The sequence below is a fragment of the Aulonocara sp. 'chitande type north' Nkhata Bay genome, linkage group LG5 (genome assembly GCF_057382095.1).
Source record: "Aulonocara sp. 'chitande type north' Nkhata Bay isolate Kocher_YH1m ecotype deep benthic linkage group LG5, A_spYH_male_GT1.1, whole genome shotgun sequence".
NCBI lineage: Eukaryota > Metazoa > Chordata > Actinopteri > Cichliformes > Cichlidae > Aulonocara > Aulonocara sp. 'chitande type north' Nkhata Bay.
The window spans coordinates 15444699-15462922 of NC_141348.1; the positions used below are offsets into that span (position 1 = coordinate 15444699).

The 18224-nt window shown below is 43.4% G+C and overlaps 2 protein-coding genes across 4 annotated transcripts; one reads left to right on the top strand and one right to left on the bottom strand.

Annotated features, from left to right (window-relative positions):
- Positions 1-10559: 10559 nt before the first annotated feature.
- On the bottom strand, positions 10560-14350 carry tada3l (transcriptional adaptor 3 (NGG1 homolog, yeast)-like). 3 transcript variants are annotated; one of them, XM_086291597.1, is made up of 9 exons: positions 13914-14347; positions 13571-13814; positions 13190-13437; positions 12928-13033; positions 12688-12823; positions 12494-12597; positions 12266-12372; positions 11708-11899; positions 10560-11601 (listed from the first exon to the last, which is right to left on the bottom strand). In XM_086291597.1, exons 2-9 carry the CDS (start codon positions 13778-13780, stop codon positions 11409-11411), a joined length of 1296 nt encoding a protein of 431 aa, XP_086147723.1. In that variant the 5' UTR covers positions 13781-13814; positions 13914-14347; the 3' UTR covers positions 10560-11408. The 3 variants fall into 3 exon arrangements, with proteins under 3 accessions (XP_086147723.1, XP_086147722.1, XP_086147721.1); XM_086291596.1 differs by having other exon boundaries at positions 14125-14346; XM_086291595.1 differs by having other exon boundaries at positions 13571-14350.
- A 282-nt stretch (positions 14351-14632) lies between these two features.
- Positions 14633-17235, top strand: arpc4l (actin related protein 2/3 complex, subunit 4, like). The gene is made up of 6 exons (XM_086291598.1): positions 14633-14784; positions 15372-15490; positions 15813-15924; positions 16018-16113; positions 16468-16638; positions 16718-17235. The coding sequence occupies exons 1-6, from the start codon at positions 14782-14784 to the stop codon at positions 16721-16723; spliced, it is 507 nt and encodes a 168-aa protein (XP_086147724.1). The 5' UTR covers positions 14633-14781; the 3' UTR covers positions 16724-17235.
- The last annotated feature ends 989 nt before the right edge of the window (positions 17236-18224 follow it).

Here is an 18224-nt window from a genome sequence, read left to right on the forward strand (position 1 = left end):
TACTTCACTTTGTCACTATTAATCTTTCACTATCTCACCCCAGTCCTTCTGTGTTTGTGAACTCGCTCACACATTTGTTTACTCAACTTTTCTGCTTGTCATTTGTACTCCCCCCCCCCCCCCCCCTTTCCTAACACCTCCCCATCTACCTCACTTCAGTGCTAGCAGTTCTGTTTCTCCTCACGTGCCGTTTTCCCCTTTTTTTGTCGCCCCTGTTTTCTCTCTCTGCCTTTCTCCTCGTCTGTTCTCATCCTTGCTTATCTTTTTCTCCTGGTCACATTCTTCTTTTGAATTACATGGCAGAAACAGAGCCTGGTGTCAGCTTGACGAACGAGGTCACGGAGGTCCAGCAGACCTCGTTATGCTGAGTCACCACGAGGCCTCTCTGTCTGTCTCTCTTTCACATGCACATACAAAATAAAAGGTTCAGTCAAATCTCGCTCTCCACTTGCTTCTCACTCTGCTGTGCCACTCTGACGTCAAGTGATTCCTCAGAAGAGTCATGAAAACAGTCCTATCTTATCATACCCCAGCTCAACTTTAATCACAAACTGCTCGCATCACCATGACTCTCAAATTAGACGCCCATATGAAAAAAAAGAACCTTTCTATAATTCAAGTCCTATGTGTGTATAGAATAAAATATCAATGGAAGGTGTAACAGCATGATTACTTGCACCTTATTAAAGAAAGGTAAGTGTTGTATTTTATTTAGAAACTATATGACAAGTGTGAGAATCAGGCAGCCCTGATTTGAAAGTTAATCTTTCATAGAGAGTCATAAATTACCCATTTTATGAGCGTGTTATTTAATATTTGGTGTATACTGTCTATAGAGCCTCCTGTGCCTGTGATGCTCGTCAGGGCGCAGCCCCGATGGGCCCATCTGGGCCTGGTGAGTGTTGGTGCAGTGGCGTCTGATAGGCTTCAGCTACTATATTTACCCTGCCTCTCATAAGAAAATACCAGACCCAAGAAACCCATCACATGTTCTCTCCTGTGGCCTTTTCCCACATCAACAACACATTGAGATAACATGGACAGGTCTGGAGAGAGTCAGGTTTAAATTAGAAGCAGAGACAGTCAGTAGGTCAGTGAGGGGTGGGGGACGAGTGATCGGTATTAAAGCATTAAAAGGCCAATCAACAGAACAGATGACTTAAACGGGAGAAGTGGAAAAACATCTCTGGACACTAACTTGTTTAAACAGGGTGTACTGACATTGTTTGTGTTGCACCCAAAATGAGAGACAGTCTAACTGTAACCAAGGGGAACAGAAGCTCATGACAACAGAATCCGATTGAGTGGATGAAGAATCTCCAGTTGGGACACCCGTGCTGTGCTTTAGCCGTACTTGAAGGTGACATTGTCAGAGCACAGTGCATAAAGGATCGCTTATCTCAGTAATGTGCTGGAGGTTGTTTTGCTTTTTAACCCAGTTTGCAATAGAAGAAGTGTGAAAGAAAACAACATGTATGATGCATGAAAACAAAAGAAACAGAAACCAGGAAATGAGAACTAAAAGCATTTCAACTGATTGAAAACTTGCCAGTAACCTCAAATTGTTCAAATAATTAAGGAAGCATTCAGCCTGCTGAACCTGTAAGACTGCACAGATAGCAGAGGTTTAAAGCAAAAGACTTCTATCTTCTAGATATAACAACGTTTTCTTCGAACTTTAAAAAGAATATTTGGAACTATAGCTGAACAGCAGTCAGTGTTATACATACATATTGTAACTAAATCCCAAGTTGAGAAGAATCAGCGATCTGAGGTTTACATAAGCTTGGAAATAGCGTTCATACTCTATTTCACTGTGCTTAAGTGATGATACCTGGATAGTGTAAGGTGGTGGGAAGTATGGTAATCTTTGAAAGTCAACAGTGTTTCTGGAAAGTGACTTGGAAAGTGTGCACACGGGGGCCGTGGTGTCTGTGGCTGATAAAGGCTGAGACATTTGTGGCTCAGTGTGAGTTTTCAGGGCTCTGGCAGAAAGTAGTGCTTATCCAACTGCAGGCCTGCGTCCTATCAGCTGCTTTTGGACGGCTGTACACGCCACTCTCACACCTGCTGATTCTTCTGGCACTTCCACAGAGGTCGGTGATAACGAGATGAGCCACACGAGATGGCCTTATGCAGGAGTCAAGCTTGTGCTGAAACTTCTTAAAGTCAAACAGGAGTAAATGATGAGGCAGAAAAAAACATACAGCTGGAAACAGCATGGTCCCCCATTGAAGGGAATTGATTACATTCATGTCATTGTGCTGTGCTGTGCAATCGTGAACATGTGGATTGCAGTTTATTACCCTGCATGCATGTGTGTGTGTGTGTGTGTGTGTGTGTGTGTGTGTGTCTCCTCCTAGTAGTTGTTGCCCTCACTCGTGCTGTCTTCCCTCAGTTCTCAGGCCTGTAATGTGATCTGAGTGTGTCTTACTCAAGAAAGGGCCAAGGGGATACCCATCACAGCCGATCTGCAATCACAAGCTCAGGCACCCCCCCACTCTGCTCTCCCCCTCAACAACAACCACCCCCTGCCCACCCTCAACACATCTCACAACGCGAAGCAAGGGGCTGAGGCGCCACAGACGCTTCCAGCCTCACATCCCGTGTCCATTTCACACCACGCCAAACCACCAGTCTATAGAAGCGCTGGCATGCACACTCAGGGAAATGTTTTCACTCCCACTGAATGAGGAGCATGCTTTGCAGAGAGTGCCTGTTTGTTCTGTGCCTTTCTGCATGTGAGCACCTAATGTAGCATGGGTAACACCCTTCACGGGGTGAGAGAGAGAGAGAGAGAGAGAGAGAGAGAGAGAGAGACAGCAGCGGAGCCGAGCACCAGAAGACAAGAGAGGAGGTGAACGGGCAAGAAATACTTAAAGTGCTGTGATGGTAATGCGGTAACAAGGTCCGGTCATCACGCCGCAAAATAACTACTTGTTTACTGCATATGTGTGTGCATATATGTATGTGTTTGTAACATGTTTAGCCCCCAGACGGGTAGGGCTGGCGGGGGGAGTGGAGGTGTTGGTTGTGTGCCATATTTCCTTATCTCTGGTCAACATGCTTGTGCTAAGGGAGCAGCGCCTCCACCTCGATCTCAAACCCAGCCTGCCACTGTTGGAGGGCAGAAAAGGGAAGGGAGAGTAAGAAAGAGAAGGGGGTTGAGGTTCTCTACAGCAGGAGCAGCAAATAAAGAGAGAGACAGACAGAGAGAGAGGCCCAGCACCTGACAGCTACTGACAGCTGAGCTTCCTCTCTCAGTGGGGCTTTCGTGACCACAAACTGACACACTCTCTCCCTCTCTCTCGCACACACACACACACACAAAACACAATGATCGATCCACTTTAGCTTTAGACTGTCAGACTGTGCTTCTGACTGTGTGGCAGAAGCACAAACACTATATGTGTGTGTGTGTGTGTGTGTGTAGAGGAGGAGCTCTTATATAACAAGTGTGTGACTGTATGAATGCAATGTTTTTGTGTGCTTGCCTTTCTGCGTATCAGCTCAGACAGTCCCTATGTCTGTAGGTTTAAAGTGTGTCCACCAGTGTCTTCCTGTGTGGTAACAGGCCACAAGAGGCAGGAAGCAACAGGTGTAAAAGAGGAATTAAGAAGAAAAGAAAAAAAAAACACGCCACTCCTTCCACCTCCACCCCTCCATCCTGTTTGCCTTTTGACCCTTTGCTGTCACTCCTGGCTTACTGTACCAGGGCAGCTGTGAAAATGACCTCTGCCTTAGCAGCGCACAGCAAAAACAAAACATCATACGTATCTCTCTCCTCGTGTCAAAAGTGAACTGTAAGTGTTCTGTTTCTGTGTCTCCCGTCCGCACGAACCAGCACATGACCTGCATCTCACTTGGGTTGTTATTTAATCAAAGGTGGGGGGTAGGAAGCAGCTGCTGATGTCACACCCAGGACAGGCCATTCCTGATAAGAGCGCTTCAGACAGACAGCAGCAGATATGGCAGTAAATCACATTAGTCACTTGCATCGGTGACACAGCTGTTGAATTTGTTAATTTGTCACAAGGGGAAAGGTCGCGTTTATGTTTGCTGGCTTCATCGTTTGCAAGCGGCGAGGCTTTTTCAAACAGTGGAGAGCTCCAGTTCTATTTTACATTTTTAAAAAAACATCCTACCTTGTGCAACAGGTGTTTCTTGAAGTTCGGATGGATGGAGTCGTCAGTGAAACCGAGAGTTCAAGAAACATTTTAAAGGAATGTTTCTCATTGCCTTATTTTGAATTCTCTGCATTTGCTTCCATGCAGACTGTTAGCAATAAGGCAGGAAACAGGGAGAGGGCTTGGCTCTGCTTTTTCTTTTCTAAAGCCCACTAATTAATATGATTGTAGATGATGTGTGTTGTTCTCCATGGACAGAGCCCCAAAAGGTCAGGCGAGATCTTAGTATAAACTTTATAAAACGCAATGATTCTTAATGAGATCAAAAAAGGGGCATCTTTTGATCGGAGGAAGGGAGATTGTGCTAACATAAGATGAAATATACAACCCGCCCTCTGAGATATTTTTAGCCACGAATTCATCTGTGGTTTCTTTCACAATCTCCTGTACGTGAACCGTCCCCCACCAGTTGCTCATTTCTCCCATCATTTCTTTTTGGTGGTTTCCTTAAACCTCTCCTATTTTAGTATGTTCCACCAAACTTGCCCTCTTGTGTAAAGACAAAAAAAATACCCCTCCAAGTTCCCCGTCCTCTGTCTCATAAAACAACATGGTCCTCTGTGTTTGCGCACACGAGTGTGTGTGTGTGTGTGTGTTTTCATGCACCGACGGTTATGTTCCCCATCCTGTAGGGAGTGATCTGAGCTCAGTACAGCGAGGAGGATAGCCTGCCTGGATTCACCAGCAGCTCTTTATAAGGACAAGGGGAAAAAGGCCCCGCTGTCTCTAAATTTAGATGGACTTTATTAGGCCTCTTGTCTTGTTTCCCCTGTCCCATCCCCTCCTCCTTTGCTGCTGTTAGAAATCTCTCACCAAAGCTATGTGGGAGGCCGACCCTCCTCTCCATCACAGTGAGGGGAGAGTTTGCCTGATAATGATCTGGGCTGATAATAATCACAGAGCAGAGGAAGCAAAAGAAACATGGGGAGAGGGTGACAAAGCAGCGGTGGGTGGTGACAGAAGCATTTTTCATTGTGTCTCCTTTGCTCCTCAACAACTATCATCGACTCTGCCGGTGATGTCCTCTCGCTTAGAGTCTTAGAGGGAGACCCGTAGCAGGAAAGTGGTATGTTTATTTATCCAAGCCCAATAAGGAAGAGTGTGACAATTCTCCAAATCCCACATCTATAAGAGTGGTTTCCGTATTCCAGAAGCAGTTGCATTAAATCTCTGTGAAAATATGTGCATATTTATCAATACATAGCCCTCTACATACCTCTGCTATCAGGCCTTATCTCCACTGCAAAACATACTTCAAGAGCTTTGAATGCTGTTGTCCACATTTACTGCCAAAGATAAATAGCCTCCTAACAACTCCACACTCTGTCGTTCTTATCTCACTCATTGCCTAGGTGATTCAAACAAAGAACAGCCAAACACAAATTGTCACAGTGCTTAGGAAAATTCGCTACCAATGCAGAAGGGAATGAGAGAGATCATGGACCTGTAATGGCTTGAGTCTCTCAGAGGAGAGACTCTGTATGCAGAATTTAGCATCAGCACTTTATCGTGATTTATCTTGTAGGTCTTGGATCTAACAGAAGTTAAACCTCAGCTTATGTCATTTATTCTGATCGAAACCAGATATGCATTTTTTTTTTACATTTCCAAAATACCACAAACACAATCTCTCATATACCCAAACTTAGACTACTCTGATAACAATTCTTCTTGTACACCTAAATAATGAGCAACACCCTCACAGTTTAATGTAAAAGCAGCGAGTCTGTGGTGCTCATATTCTACAAAATACACCAGAGGAATTACAACAGGGCTGGAAGAAGTAGCCCAAGAATATTTATTTCTACTTCACCAATGAGCAGACAGCCCAGGAGCCTGGACAGGTGGGGATGATCAGGGCAGAAGAGAGCGATTTGCATTTGAGCTGCCAAACTCCGGAGTCACAGAAGAAAGGCATCAACTGCCACGCAAATGGGAAGCAAATGAGATTCAAATCAGGGCGGGTTAAAGGAGTGGCCAAAAAGATGAGAGCATATGAGAGTTTTGTGTACTGGTAGGCAGAACTATTTGCAGTGTGCACCATCCAGTCGCTTTTGCTTCTGGCCTTGTGCTAAAAAGCCTTTCCAGTTTTACCACAACAGCACCAGCAGCAGCAGCAGCAACCCTCTGGGGAAGGACAAACCATGACATCAGAACAGTGGAAGGAGCACTGGAGACAATAGTTCTCTGTGCAGGAGAAGGGCCGAGGCGTGGCCTGGCTGGACAGAGGGTCTTCTCAGTGGACCAGCCAGCCTCAGCAGCTGTCTCAACCTCTGTCTATATCTCTGTCACACACACAATTTCAATTCAGCATGAAAGCTGACATAGCATTAGGACAAAGAATCAACAGATTTATGTTGAAACCCTCCAGCTCTATGTATCTCTCCTTGTGCTTGTGCGTGCTTGTGTTTGTGTGTGTGTGTGTCAGCCTTTTATGCATGCTCAGTTCCAGCTAAGGAACGCAGGCACGGAGGTGGAGTAGGAGAGCCACAGAGAAAGAAATATGGTTGGTACACAGTGGCAAAACAAAGAGGCAATGGAGAGAACGCCCTCCTCTGATCTGGGGTGATAGTAGCATGGGATAACTGTGCGTGTGTGCACATGTAAACACACGTCGCCCCGCACAATGTCTGCTCACATAACAGAAATATATTTATTATAGTCTGTCTGTTGATGTGCAGCAGATGCATATCTCGTGCCAAACTTATTTACCCACACCCTCCAGTGGCGGGTCCTCTTCTTCAAACAGCCGTAAAACTTTACGGGCCATGGCAGAGAGGAGTGAAGAAGCTCACCACGTAGCTGAATTTCACACGGGGAGAGGGGACTGGAGATGGAGCCTCGCTGATCCGGTGAGCATCGGGGACACATGCACCACCTGGGTTGTCAAAAGGAGTCTAACTAGCCCTTTTTTCCTCTTTTCTTTCTTTCTTTCTTTCTTTTTTTTTAAAAAGAGGCTCAATATGTGATGAGCAAACAGAGGACGAGCATCATTGAGCATGTATGAGCAGTGTATTAACACAAAACCCACCTGCCCTTCAGTTTAGGTCTAATGACAACAAATGCAACAAAAGACCTGTGTGATACGCCCGGCCTCGAGGGGCCACCACAGCAATCTATTCAGCCTCTCATTCACCTGTGAGGAGGACTCAATAGGTTTGCATGTTATTAAAAGCTTTCATACACAAGGGCTGATGGCATTATGGATCTGCATAGAGGACACTCGCCTAAACTGAGGAGTTTTTAAAATAATGACTGTTTGCACCATTGTTAGAAACTCCAGCTTTCTGAGCATGAGGGGATTTTTTAAACAACATGCCAGTTCCTGATTTTATCTTCTGGGTTGTATTAATGTAGATTCAGTAAGTTTCCATTAACGGTCTTGCCATTACACACAAACACACGAGCAAAACACTCACACAATGTAATAAACAGGGCATTATTGCCACCCTCCCCCCGACAGGCTGCTGTTAAATTCGTAATGATTCAGCCGAGTTTTAAGGTGTCGCAAGATGTAAGCTGATTTGTTCCTGACAAACCTGCACTGTGGAGCTCAAGGCTATTTTAAAATACAAACAAGCGACCTGACTACATGTAGTTCAAAGCCTGAAATCTGTCATGTCAGCAATGCTTGGGGATCTGACGTCAACCTAAACATGTTGAGAGAAGAGGAGATTTTATCTGTGGGGTTTTCACATGCTTTGTAACAGATTTTCAACAGAGAGAGTTTCACTGCCTTGATCGTGACTTGACCGACTGACCAAGTTATAGCAGTTTCATCAGGAAATAGCTCTGTGTCATAAGATTGTACAGGCCTCACAGATTAAAAGATGTAGCTTTAAATTAACCAACACTGTCTATTTTTTTTAGTAGTTTCATCTTAATGAAGGGAGACAGAATATAATCCAGAAAAAACACATTACCTAAAAGCTAGATTAAAGTTTCGAGTTGATTTGGATGTCATTGAGTGAAATAAGTACTTGATCCCAAAAACATGACTTAATACTTGGTGGAGAAACTCTTGTTGGCAACCACAGCGGTAAGACATTTTTTGTAGTTGTTCATCAGGTTTGTACACATCTCAGGAGGGATTTTTGCTCCCTCCTCTTTACAGAAACTTTCTAAATCCTTTAGGGATTTTTTTTATTACTGCTTGGAAACCCAAACCTTCAGCTTCCTCCACAGACTTTCTATAGAGTTGGGGTCTGGAGACTAGCTAAACCACTCAATGACTTTAATGTGCTTCTTCTTTTGCCATGTCTTTGTTGCCTTGGCAGTATGTTTTGGGTCACTTTAATGCTGGAAGACCAAGCCATGACCCATATTTAGTGTTCTGGGTGAGGGAAGGAGGTTCTAGTCCAAGATTTTATGGTATATGGCCCGGTCTTTTGGCCACTCAGTGCTGTGAAGTCGTCCTGCACCCTTAGCAGAAAAACAGCTCCCATATCATAATGCTTCCACCTCCATGGTGACTGTTGGGATGGTGTTCTTTGGGTCATACACAGCATTTCTCTTCTTCCAAACACGACGGGTTAAGTTGATGCCAAAGAGCTTGAGTTTGGTTTTAAAATGACCACAGCATTTTCACTGGTAAACTTCAGACGAGCCTGTACATGTTTCTTCATGAGCAGGTGGAACTTGCAGACGCTGCTAAATTGCAGCGTCTGCAAGTTCTATTATGTGTGTTATAGTGGTGTTTTTGGTCACTGCTCTTCCCATGTTGTTCTGTGCTGCTTCACCGCCTTTCTCATGATCCTCTTCGTATCATCAGGCAAAATCTTGCATGAAGCTCCAGATTGAGGTGGATTGATGGTCATTTTGTATTTGTTCCATTTCTGAATAATTGCACCAGCAGTTGTCATCTTCTCATTAAGCTGATGGTCAATCTTGTCCCTGATGTCCTTTGACAAATCTTAGGTCTGATTCTGATTTGTCAAAGGACTGAAACTGATTCTGTGTGCAGGCGTGCTTTATATAGGTACGAAGTTGAGATTAGGAGAATCTATAATTGACTGACTGATTGTAATCTTGTGTTACATCTTGTCACACAGGCAATCTGTGGGAACCTGAATTTTGGCTGTGTTGTAGGGGATCAAATACTTATTTAATATTTTGCCTCTCTTCATTAAAATGAAACTACCACAAAAAAATTAGAGACAGCAATGATAGGACTTTGTACACATTTCTAATAAAGCGTCCTGAGTTTGAAAGTCACATGGACGAGTCTTTTCTTATCACACACATCAGGAGAAAGAATCACAGAAAAGCTGTTTGAAACTGCTGAGAATGACAAAGAAACATGAGCATGGCTGCGGTCTTTTCAAAAGATACTTTCTGAATCCGTCTGGGTGAACAGCAGTTTGGTGGTTTTTGCTGTGACCATGTGACAGTTTCTTAAGGAAACTGTTTCTTACTGGTGACATTTCTTTGGGTGACTGTTTCTCTGTAGGATGAACTGTGTGACCCACAGCTGCACACTGAGCAACAGTCTCTTACTTTATCCCCAAATCCAGATCGGTGAGGATCATAAAGTGAAAGATGGACATATACAATCACCAACAAAGAGACACACACAGTATTGCAATTATGTCAACCATGGGCTATGTATAGCAAAAGGCACAGACTGCCATCTAGTGGTGCCTCTGGATCCTGTTACTTCCACCTACCCTGCAGGAAATCTGGATTTGCAATGTGCAATGTGGCTTATTAATGAAGACATGTAGCTTTTATGTACAGCAGTTTAAAAAGATTTTAAGAACATCCTCCTAACCAGCAAAAAAACTGGTGACAAACAGAATAACTTCCAGTCTAAGAGTTGAGACTGGAAGAGACTTAATTACTACTGCCATTGCTGGAACAATGTGACTGTATTTTATTCTACAGCCCAAAAGCCTCATGGAGAAAATATCTTGTTTTCCTTTTAAATGAAGACAGTTTTAAGCATTCCTTAGAGACCTACAAAGAATGGTTCTTCACCGTATTAGAAGTACTTAAGTATGTGATCAGGTAAACCTTTTCCACCCGCTGGATTTCAGCATCAGTGACTGAAAACTGAATATCATGCAGTGAATATATCTTTGAGATACAGAGATGATGGACGTTACCACCTCTTTAATCGTAATGCACTGTGTTATGCTGCTGGGAACAGTTTTCTGTAATCAGAAGCTCACGTTGCTAGATTACAGCATCGGGCTCCCCTCTTCTTCTTGGTGTGCGGCCCATTTGACATGTTGATCACATTGTTTCTCTCACGTTTGTGTTTTTATTTGATTTTATTCTAATGTATTGTTAATTATGTGGTCAGCATTTTTTAAACATGTTGCTAATAAATAAACTGACTAAGAACATAAAGAAAGCAAAAGCACAAATATCAACAGATGTAACAGTTTTATTGTTTTAATAAGTAGCAATGGTCTATGTCTTTTTTTTGCTCCTGGTGGACCCACTGTTAGCACTGAAGGGAAGAGATGTTGCTGCACACACTGCAGCATCTTGTCTGTTTTTTTAACATATACAAAACCTGTTCTTAAATTGTACTGATGTATTCTTTTCACAGCATGACAATGGCAGATGAAATTTAAAAAACGTAAAAAAAAATAAAAATGAACCAACAAAAGAAAAACGTTTCAAACAACAGTATAAAAGTCAGTGATGCATGCTGAATGTTACTGATCCGATGATTGCTCTGCTGTACATCACATGGAACAAAAACAACTACAGAAACGTTCCTACCTAAATCATGCAGAGCTGTAATAAACGGTATGTTACATCACTGGCCTCTTTCACATACCTGCCATTTAACTGCTGGAATCTGAACGTGTGGCTTCATACATCAGTGAGGAGCCTGCATTGCAACAGTAATGCCACTAGATCAGGCTGAGCGACACAAGTGAGACTGTTTGCTGCAGAGTTAACATGACTGCATGTGCACAGTGCATATTTGCGAGTTGCTCAGCCCAACCCACTAGAAAATACCATGCAATAACAAGTTATATTAATTTCTATTTACAGTAAGAATAAAGCCATTTTGACCATTTCCAATTCCCAAAAGTCAGCATAGTCTGTGTTCTATCATGAAGCCGGCGTGTCCAGATGCCGGCAGGTCAACGGAGAGAGAAGCCTGAAAGAGGCCTTTGATGCAACTGACAGCTGTTTGAGCTGTGTGTTAGGTTGAAGAGGTTTCTTCCAATATTTTTTTCACCACAGAAACTGTGGTTTCCTCTATCCATCCAGTAATTTGAGAATGCTTTCCCTCTCCTTCAGTGCTTTCCAGGCCTGATCTTTCTCCTTCTTAGTTGGGGTACGTTTCTTCTGCCTGGCTGCCATGATTCGCCGGAACGCCTCCATCACCTCATTGTCAGACACCCTGACTCTCTGCCTTAACTCCTGTTTGCGCATCTCCTCTTTTGCCAACCTGTGAAAAAACAGCAAATCCAGAGTTTCATGTGATCAAAGATCTCTAACACATGTACAGTTTCACTTAGGTGGCAAACAGAACCACTGCTGCTCTCTGTCCTCACCGTAGCAGCTCCTGCTTTCTGGCTCGGTTGTGAGCGGTCAGGGCTTTGAGTTCTGCTTGTCTCTTCAGCAGCTCTGCAAGGACCTCATCCTCAGAGTCTCCTCCCTGGCCAGGTCGCTCCTCGGAGTCCAGCAACCCCTGGGCTACCAGCTCCTCTTTGATTCGAGCCTCCAGGGAGCGCGTATGAGGAACGCTAAAGATGGCAAAGATCATAAGAAATATGCAGATGCAGAGCGGAAAACACCACTAAAACAACCAATGTTACCACCTTAAATCTAGAACCAATTTTTCCCTTTAAATTTAATGGAGAGGAATTAACATCCACGTTTGTGTGTGCAGGCACAGCTGCATGAAAGTAGACAGCAAATTGAGGTACTTTGAAGAGTTAGCTGCTGACCTGCCAAAACATCCTAAAAAAGATCGAATGCGGTTTTTCTTTTGTTTCATGCTGAGGATACCGAGGTCTGTGTGGATGAGGAGATGTGTTTAAAAATGGCTGCTATTTCAGGAGGTTCTCTCATGTAATACATCAAAAATTTATTTGATGCTGACATTATACCTAAAAGCTTTTCCTTGGCTTCGGGGTGAAGTCCCAGCACCATCGTTAGCATCCTTTCCTGAAATGTCCGGTATAGGAGAATCCTCCATGGGGGATATAATGTTCTCCTGGAAGAAACCATGCTCATGTATTTATATGTATATTATTATTTGTATTTTTTACAACGCAATAATGCATTGTTATAAGCGTTATCAGGGCAAAAGCTGGTCAAAAAATGATGAGTCTGACCTCTACAAGAGCCTGCAGCAGACGCTGTGTGAGAGGACCAAAGGGACAACCGTCTTCTGGAGATTCGTGTTGGGATTCTGACTTTTTCAGCAGCGAGTCCACATCTACAGCAAGTGAAGATAAATGTTAGTGTTAAGGTGGAGTTACTAGTTCATGCACAGTCACGTGTAGGCACAAGTGAGCCTTCCCCTCACCTTTTGCGTCCAATTCAGAAAGCGGCCCTCCCATGACGCTTTTCTTTTTGTCGTTGGCTCGTGCTCCTTCCCTCTGCTCCTCCAGCAGATCCTCCTGAGCCCACCGCTGAGAGTAGTGTTTTCCCAATGCTGGAATCTACCATTAACACAGATCAGCCCCAAACCTCAAAACACTCTTATTCACTGCATTGCATACAGTTATTTGTAACATAACATTGCGTGCATGGCTCTATGTCATACCTTGAAGTAGTCTGCTTCATCCTCTGGTGGTTTAAGAAGCTCCTCCAACAATCGTACTTCTTCATTTGTAATATCTGCACAGTATGGCTCCACTGAGGCCCAGAATCTTAAAAACAGAAATATTACAAGGTAATATAAGAATAAAGTTCTTTTCTTGCTAAAACACACATCTAAGAATAACTTGAAAATTAGAAGGAAAAAAAAAAAGAAACATCAAAGAGAAAATAAACTAAGCAGATATATTTTGTAAGTTGTTGCGGACCTGTTGGGAGCATCATTTTTAGGGTTGCGGGGAATGTCTTGAGGGTCATCTGTAAATTCATACTCTTGTACTTTTGGCTGCAGGTTTTTGGTTTTGGGTCTGCCGGGACCTTGGCCTGGCCCATGACCCCCTTTACCGTCCAATTTCTGCTTCTTTGGTTTGTGGCGAGATGAGGCAGCGGGGTCTGGGTCTTTTCCCAGCTTCAGAAAGCGTTTATCTCCCTTCTTATCTTGCCAGTCTGTAAGGATCTGAGATAAATAGAGAGGAAAAAATTATGGTAGCCTTTAATATACAAGGCTGCATCTAGATGCTTAGAGATGAAAGCCTTATGGTTAAAAGAAAAGTTACATGAAAGAAGAGCGGTCACCAGCTTGTTCCTACCTGTCTCTGCTCTTCCAGTGCTCGGAGGCGGCGGGTAGCTGACGACAGCAGTGTCTCCAGCTCCAGCTGCAGGGTATCCAGCTCTTCGATGCCGATGCCATCATCCTCTGAGCGGCCCAGCACAGCAGTGTAGCGGGGGCATACCTTGACATGCTCCACGGGCTTAAAGTCGTAGTATTTCAGTGGGGGGCAGTCCTTCAGCTCACTCATGATGTATTGCAGCAAAGACCTGACAGTGATTTTACTGGCATAAGACAAAGTACTCATTAGATTATCAGACTGGCATACAATGTGAGTCCAGCTCTGTGCTGTAGCTCTCACACACAAATTCAGAAACACTTACGTACGGCCGCACGTACAGTCGGGACTGCTTTAAAGAGCGCAGGCTCGCTGGGCCCGAAATGCTGGAGAATACGTTTAAATTCTAACAAGGGTTTCTTTTATATTCATGATTTGCGCACAGACGCTTTAAATATGGGCGTTTTAAACCCACACCACACAAATATAGCGCACAAATTATAATGTGTATAATATTTTAGAGCAGCGATAGTTACCTTCACTGAATGGCGTCCATGATGGGTGAAACCATTGTGGTAAGAGGGGGGTGTGTGTGAAAATTATTCACCTAAAATGATGTCCCATTTTATATATAATGACGATTCTGAGGAGAAAAAATAAGATAGTTAAATTTTTACAAAACCTAACCAGGCATTTTAAGTCGTAAAAGCAATTTAAAAAGTGGCAAGTCTGAGAATACAGAGTCTGGAGACTTGGCGCTTCATAGAGCCTGTTGAGTAGTCTATCACAATGGTATCATCGGATGATACCAAATCTAGGCGTATTAAAAATATTTGCTGCCAAGCTTTTAATTTGGAAGTTAGACAGTATAGTTTGTGTACGTTAATCTTGATAATTGACATCTAACTATGAAAACCATATAAGGTAAAAATAAAAACTCGTGAGACAACAGCCGTTGTCCCCTCTTCATAGTGCAGAATGGGAACACCCTAGGGTGTGCTCGTTTTACTAAAAATACACTCCACCTGGGCGGAGAAATAAACGCGAACATTTACGCTGGGTGGGTAAAAACGATTCATTAGACTAACCCTCGCATCAAAACGAACACACCATAGATTTTCTCGACTATGTAGGATTTACGGAAGAGTCGTCCCAGGCGTGGCTGAGGAACTTCCGTCTTTTACAGCTCAAAAATGGTAAGTCTCCAGCACAACACTCAGCTTTATATTTAATTATTTAGCCAATTACCCCAAGTAACTACTGCCATATTTAACTTAAGATTAGCTAGCTAGCTGTGTGTTCCTTGTAGACGTGGTTTCTGGTTGGCTGCAGCAAAATGAGATTACGGGCATCCTTGATACGGTTTGCAGAAACAGATTGACTGAGCTGTCTTTTCCTCTCGTTTCCTTTTCTGCTCGTTTCTGTGACCTGTAGCTTCACCACAGTTTGTCCTTAAACCGTGGAAAAGCGACGTATATAGCTGGCATAAATACAGTAAATAATTTGGATGAGCTGCAGTGTCGATCACCTGAAGGCATCACATCCTCTTCTGCATTCATATCGCAGATAGATCTACACGTAGCTACGTAGCATTAGTAGATACTTGTTCATTCTGCCTGTGATAACAGATAGCTGTCAAGTGAGACTTGCACACGGATTATTGTCATGCGTAGCCTTAAACACAAGTCCCTGCTGGGCGATTTACCTTTATTCAACTGGAAGGATCTCATTGCATGTGGCCGAATCCTCCCAGGTATTGACTTTTTATTACTTTTCTCTTCAGACAGCGACTCTGCGCCCCTACTTAAACGCTGTGAGGGCCACCTTGCAGGCAGCCCTATGTCTGGAGAACTTCTCCTCTCAGGTGGTGGAGCGCCACAACAAGCCAGAGGTGGAGGTCAGGTATGTTTAGCAGCACTCAATTGAGTCTCACTGGTTTGTCCCCTGCTGCTTCCCACCCTATGCTTCCTCATGTTTCTCCTGCCCTAAAGATGTGTGTATTATGATCAGCTGCTGGCAGACGAGTTCAGTCATGTGCAAACTTGCATAAGAAAATCAAGGAGGGAAGAAAAATGGCTACAAGCAAGGGCAAGGCTTTAAAGTTGGACTGAAGGGACTTGCCTCAGCTTGTTCGCAGGTGTCCTCCCCGTTCAGTGTTGCGGGGTCTCGAGTATAACGTTGAGTTTTACTGTGTTTAGAAGGACTGTTTTTGCTGTTGTTACAGGAGCAGTAAGGAGCTGCTGCTTCAGCCGGTGGTGATCAGCCGTAATGACAAGGAGAAGGTTCTCATCGAGGGATCCATCAACTCCGTCAGAGTCAGTATTGCTGTCAAGCAGGTCAGTAGAGCTAGAATGGCTTTAACTTTTATTGTGGTTATGACTTTCCAGAATATTCTAACGCTCTTTAAAAACTACTATGATTGACTGCAGGCCGATGAGATCGAGAAGATCCTTTGCCACAAGTTTATGCGCTTCATGATGATGAGAGCAGAGAACTTCTTCATTCTGCGGAGGAAGCCAGTAGAGGTAAGAGACAGCGAGTGACAAAAGAGAAATCAGTACTTATTAACAGTATCAGAGGAAGAATACCACGTACAAAACGAGGAAGTGTGGGAGCTAAATGAGTCATAAAGGTCTTCATGCATGCATGTTTTAGAAACATCATACAGACAGTAAACACCTCAATAAAGAAGATCTAGAAGACGGTTGGTGCAGCAGGGGAGGATGTTAGGGATGGGGGGGTTGGAGGCAGATGATCCGCTGTTGACCCCTAAAGGGAGCAAGCAAAAGAAGGAAACAACATTAAATATCTCAGTATTTACAATAGCTTTAATGCAGTAACACAAATGGTGTCTTTTATTTTTTCCGCTCTTATTTTAGGGATATGATATTAGCTTCTTGATTACCAACTTCCACACGGAGCAGATGTACAAACACAAGTTGGTGGACTTTGTCATCCACTTCATGGAGGAGATCGACAAGGAGATCAGTGAGATGAAACTTTCGGTTAATGCCAGGGCCCGTATCGTTGCCGAAGAATTCCTCAAGAATGTAAGTAACTTGTTCGCTTCCTGCAGCGGCTCCGCTTTTATTATTGCCTCGTGTTAATTTGATTCTCTTGTCTTTACAGTTCTGATGGAAGTGTTAGTGTTTCCCCCGTGCCACCCTGGGAATGTTCCAACTGCCACTCGGCACAAGAGTGGAGAGTTAAAGGAGTAAGCAGCCGACCCGAGAGGAGAGGAACGTGACCAATCTGGCTTTGATGCCCTTTATTTACCCTTTACACCCGAGTGTCTTCCTGTACTCATGAATATCAATGACTGTACATAATGAAATATTTACAGTTTCATTTTCAGCCACTTAGAACAAATCCCCAAACAAAGGCGGGTCCTTAAAGTATTAATCAAGTTGATAACCATGAGTACAGGAGCACTGAGGCTGTGCTGTTCCAAATGAAACTCAGAAGAATTTTGTATTTTTTTTGTGTTCTGTCGCTGTCGTTTTAAATTGTCTCCAAATTTTCTCTGTTCAGGACATACTTGTTTGTGGAAGTGTTAAGTCAAACGTAGAAAGAGCTCACTGTAAAGAAACTGCCATCAGTCATGCAAGAAGATACGGAAATATAATAATAAAACTCAGTTGTTTATACCCGTTTGTGTTTGAAAGCTGACGTTTTTGCTGCACTGTTGCTGTTCCTATAAATGGATTTGCTCTGTTTCAGAGGAAGTTGTTCTGAGCCTGCCCTTTAACCACATTTTGCCTTATGCGTGTGTAACTGCTGTGCGCCGTTTCAGCCGCCAGGAAGGGGAAGTGCAGGCAGGGTGTGAGTCTGACGGTGTTTGTTCACATTCACAAGTTAATCCGAATCGTTCGATCCAAATCAAGACTTGAGTGTGCTGTGAAGAAAGCGCCATTTTCACAATAACCTTAAGTATTTCTTAAAAAAAAAAAAAAAAATCCACTTTAATTTGAGCAGCTGTACTTACTACACGCACACATGCTTCACAAAAGTTGTGACTCGTGGAGGCTGATACTGCCGTCACACGCAGGGAGGAAGAGATTTGTGTTTCTGTCCTGGCTCGAAGAGGACGCAGCCAAATTAACTTTACAATAATGGCAAGATAGCTTTGCAACTTCCTAAGTTTCCATTGTGATACCATGGTTCATGCATTTGACTGTACAGTACTGTGCATAAGTGTTAAATCACCCCATATTTATATTTTGCTAAGAAAGTAGGAAATGCAGCAATTGATTGGAAGGTATAAACGCACATAGAAATACTTTTTTAAAGGCAGAACAGCTTGTAAGTCAACATTTGATTTGATCACCGTTATTCTTAATCACAGCCTGATGTCTTTTAGGTAAGCTCTCTTGTCATTTTTTAAATGAGTCTTCAGAAATAGTTCTGCAGGCTTCTTGAAGGACATCAAAGATGATCCCACACTGCTCAATGTTGATAATCAGATTATCTTCAGATGGTATTTCCTGGTTGATCAAAATCTGATTAATCTGTTTAAAATCCCATCAATTTTAACAAGATCTCTAAAACCACTGGCTGAAATGCAACCCTACACCATGACAGCCCCTCCACAGTGTTTTACAGATGGCTGTAGGCACTCACTGTTGGACCTCTCTCC

Excerpts from the sequence above, each read along its gene's own strand:
- arpc4l (XM_086291598.1), top strand. Across the intron at positions 15,925-16,017 it reads TCAGTATTGCTGTCAAGCAG|GCCGATGAGATCGAGAAGAT; the intron begins GTCAGTAGAGCT and ends GATTGACTGCAG. Across the intron at positions 16,114-16,467 it reads TGCGGAGGAAGCCAGTAGAG|GGATATGATATTAGCTTCTT; the intron begins GTAAGAGACAGC and ends CTCTTATTTTAG.
- tada3l (XM_086291595.1), bottom strand. The coding sequence starts at position 13,837 with ATGAGTACTTTGTCTTATGCCAGTAAAATCACTGTCAGGTCTTTGCTG. Across the intron at positions 13,034-13,189 it reads AAAAATGATGCTCCCAACAG|ATTCTGGGCCTCAGTGGAGC; the intron begins GTCCGCAACAAC and ends TCTGTTTTTAAG. Across the intron at positions 12,373-12,493 it reads TGCTGCAGGCTCTTGTAGAG|GAGAACATTATATCCCCCAT; the intron begins GTCAGACTCATC and ends GGTTTCTTCCAG.